This window comes from Chiloscyllium plagiosum, chromosome 6, assembly GCF_004010195.1.
Source record: "Chiloscyllium plagiosum isolate BGI_BamShark_2017 chromosome 6, ASM401019v2, whole genome shotgun sequence".
In the NCBI taxonomy this organism is placed as follows: domain Eukaryota; kingdom Metazoa; phylum Chordata; class Chondrichthyes; order Orectolobiformes; family Hemiscylliidae; genus Chiloscyllium; species Chiloscyllium plagiosum.
The window spans coordinates 63,774,999-63,778,973 of NC_057715.1; the positions used below are offsets into that span (position 1 = coordinate 63,774,999).

At 43.7% G+C, this 3,975-nt stretch overlaps 1 protein-coding gene across 1 annotated transcript in view; it reads left to right on the forward strand.

Moving 5' to 3' along the window:
- Window positions 1-611: 611 nt before the first annotated feature.
- Window positions 612-3,975, forward strand: part of pdcl3 (phosducin-like 3) — a 42,911-nt gene continuing 39,547 nt past the window's right edge. The window contains exon 1 of the mRNA XM_043691698.1: window positions 612-931. Coding sequence (XP_043547633.1) covers window positions 926-931 — 6 coding nt within the window. The 5' untranslated portion in view covers window positions 612-925. The remainder of the gene's footprint in view (window positions 932-3,975) is intronic.

A 3,975-nucleotide genomic window follows, 5' to 3' on the forward strand; every position in this document is an offset into this window, starting at 1 on the left:
CGGAAGGCGGAAAGGGGTGCGGAGGGAAATATTTCCCTGGTGGTGGGGTCTTTTTGGAGGTGGCGGAAATGTCGGCGGATGACCATCTGCCGGCTGTGAGGAAAATTTGCAGCTTGTGGGAAGTAGAACTTAACAGGTCATTAATTGGCCAAATGAGGACCGGCCAGCGAATTGGTTGAAAGCTGCTCTGAAAAGGTCTAAAGCTACCATTGGCCTATTTTTTCCCCCTTCCAACATTTATCACATTTAAAGCAGCGTGATATTGTTAGACACAGCACACACCAATCGTATAAAAATTGCAACATTACATTTATTCGAATAATTTATCAATTTTCCTACATCCAACTTCTGCATAAAATACGCAGAACATGACAGGATGTTACATTCACATTAAGGATACATCATCGATTTACGTCCAACACTTAAACGGTTGTCTCACGAAGTAAGATACTGTATTAGGAACAGAGTGACGGTCAGTGAATGCATCTTATCGAGAGCAACAAAAAAAGGAATAATCACTTTTTAAAAACATTTCAGATTTCCAATATCAAAAGTTTGTAAAACTGTTTGTTACATAGACACTGCATGTCATTTACACATTCTGAAATCTCCATACTTCAGTAATTGAACGGAGGGGAAGCAACAGGAGCACAGCAGTGAGTCACTGGCTCGCTACATCCTCATATGGAAATAGTGTCACTGCCTTTCCATAAACGGCAGCATAAGAAACCGGAAATTAGTGCGTTCTAAAAAGAAATCCCCTGGACCAGCAGCAGCCTTCAATCTTCAGCGAGTGAAGTATAATCGGAGAGAAATCCTGTCTGTCTCCGTGTTATTGGGGGTGAAGCTGCAGCGGGAGCGTCTGCTCCGGGACATTTAGCGAGTGTTTAAAGACCAGGGCCGGTCTAAGCAGCGAGGCGGCAGCATGCAGGTCAGCAACTCTGCTCCTTGATGTTCTTATAAGCGGAAGAGACGCCTTTCTAGGGTGGAACTGAGCAAAAGCATGTCTTATTTTCATACGTATGCAGGTTGACCAGGAGCTAAATCTGAAATCGTTAGCATTGCAGGCCACTATTAAACAGATTTCCATTGACCCACGAGAAACTTTGTCGTCTTGCTTGGCCTACCACAGTGAGAGCTGTAAAACTGTTTTACATAAAAGCACGATCTGAGTTCACCAGTCTTATCAAACTGTATGTGCTTTGAAGCGATCAACGAAACCTTAACGTTATATATGTGTGTATACCCGGAAACTGCTTCACTTATTTTCATGATTAACAGCACATAAGGATCACTCGACGGGGTAAATGAGGGATCCAAGCCCTGTTTTATCCAATACATTTTCGGCGTTCCTTCCTGCTTGGTGCATTGGTGTCGCAACTTGGGTTCAATAGGTCAAAGACTGCACACCAAGTATTGCAGGAGAGGCAGTGGTTGTATGACTATGGCAAACCATCTAGACCATTAACTCAACATAATGCATACATTTTTGTTTCTGAAATAAACAATCATAGGTGCAGGCAGGTGGGACTAGATTGGGTTGGGATAGATGAGTTGGACTGAAGGGCCTGTTTCCATGCTGTACATTTCTATGACTATTTGCTGCTGTAAGCTATGCAGGGAGTCAGTTAGTTCAGTTGGCTGGATGGCTGGCTGGCTTGTGATGAAGAGTATAAGTTCAAATCCCCCACTCTGAAGGACCCTCCCCCTCAAACTCTTCCCTTGCCTGAAGTGTGGTGACCCTCAGGTTCATAAGCTCATAAGACATGGGAGCAGAATTCAGCCATTTGGCCCATTGAGTCCTCATGGCTGATATGCTCCTCATCCCCATTTTCCTGCCTTCTTCCCCATTACCCTTCAGCCCATTACCAATTAAAAATCTAACTCCTCCTTAAACTTATTCGTTGCCCCAGGATCTACTGCATTTTGGGGCAGCAAATTCCACAGATTCACAACCCTTTGGGACAAGTAGTTTCTTCTCAGTTTTTTTTCTCTCTCACACACACACTCACACTCTCACGCACACGCACACACACACATACACGAACATGAACGAGCAGCCCTATAGTCTGGGCTGTGCTACTCTCTGCATGGGTATTGTATAATCTGAGTGGAGTTATGTACAGGTCTTTGAGCAGTAGTCAGGCTGTGAGGCAGAAAATAAATTGGGAGTTACAAAAGGGATGTAAGAAAGGAGAAAGTAAGGGCTGCAGAAGCTGGAGATCAGAGTTGAGTGTGTGTTGCTGGAAAAGCACAGCAGGTCAGGCAGCATCCGAGGAATAGGAGAATTGATGATTCCTGATGAAGGGCTTATATTTGAAATGTCGATTCTCCTGCTTCTTAGATGCTGCCTGACCTGCTGTGCTTTTCCATCACCACACTCTCAATGCATGTGAGAAAGGCACAATTACAATAATCATGGGGGAGCTTCAATATGCAGGTGGACTTGGAAATTCAGGTTGGTAATAGATCTCAAGAAAAAGAATTTGTGGAATGTGTATGAGAGGTTTTGGAGCAGCTTTGGTAGAGCCCACTAGGGAACAGGCAATTCTGAATTTAGTGATGTGTTGTGATAAGGGAGCTTAAGATGAAGGGGGCAGTGACCGTAATATGATAAATTCACCCTGCAGTCTCAGGGAGAACCTGGAATCCGGTGTAACAATATTACAATTCCGTAAAGGGAACTACAAAGGCATGAGGGAAGAGCTGGCCAGAGTTGATTGGAAGGGGAGCCTAGCAGGGAAGATGGTGAAATGGCAATGGCAGGAGTTTCTGGAGTAATTTGGGAGACACAGCAGAAATTCATTGCATGAAAGAAGAAACAGTCTAAGAGGGGATGAGACAACCATGGCTGACAAGGGAAGTCAAGGAAATGATAGAAGTAAAAGGAAAAGAATACAATGTAGTGAAGATTACTGGGAAGCTAGAGGGTTAGGAAGCCTTTAGAAACAGCAGAGGAAAACTAAAGAATACTAAGCGGGGGGGGGGAAGATGAAGTATAATGTTGAACTAGAAAATAATATAAAAGACAACTGCAAGAGTTTTTTTAGTTCTCTAAAAGGTAAGAGAGTGGGTATTGGGCTGCTGACAAATGAAGCTGGAGAAGTAGTAATGGGTGAACAGAGAAATGGCAGAGGAACTGAATATGTATTTTTCATCAGTCTTCATGGTAGAAGACATCAGTAAGATGTTAGAACTTAAAGAGATGATTGTAGTAACCATCACTAAGGAGAATATGCTGGGAAGTTGAAAGGTCTGAAGGTGGATAAATTATCCAGACCAGATAGACTACACCCCAGAGTTGTAAAGGAGATAGCTGAGGAGATTGTGCAGACATTGATGGTGATCCTACAGGAATCACTGGAATCAGGGAAGATCCCAAAGGATTGGAGATTAGCTAATGTAACATCCTTGTTTAAGAAGGGAGGGAGACAGAGGACAAGCAATTATAGACCGGTCAGCCTAACCTCGGTCGTTGTTAAAATTTTAGAGTCCGTTATTGAAGATGAGATTGCGGAGTACTTGCAAATGATTGGTAGAATAGAGCTGAGTCAGCATAGCTTCATCAAGGGGAGGTCATGTCTGACAAATCTTTTAGAATTCTTTTGAGGAGGTAATGAGCAAGCTAGACAAAACAGAGCCAGTGAATGTGTTCTGTTTGGATTTCCAGAAGGCCTTTGACAAGGTATCACACATGAGGTTGCTAAATAAGATGATGGCAAGGCACTGGATTGGATAAAGGATTGGCTGGCTGACAGAAGGTAGAGAGTTAGAGTCATAGATATGTACAGCATGGAAACAAACTCTTCGGTCCAACCTGTCCATGCCGACCAGATATCCCAACCCAATCTAGTCCCACCTGCCAGCGCCCGGCCCATATCCCTTCAAACCCTTCCTATTCATATACCCATCCAAATGCCTCTTAAATGTTGCAATTGTACCAGCCTCCACCACTTCCTCTGGCAGCTCATTCCA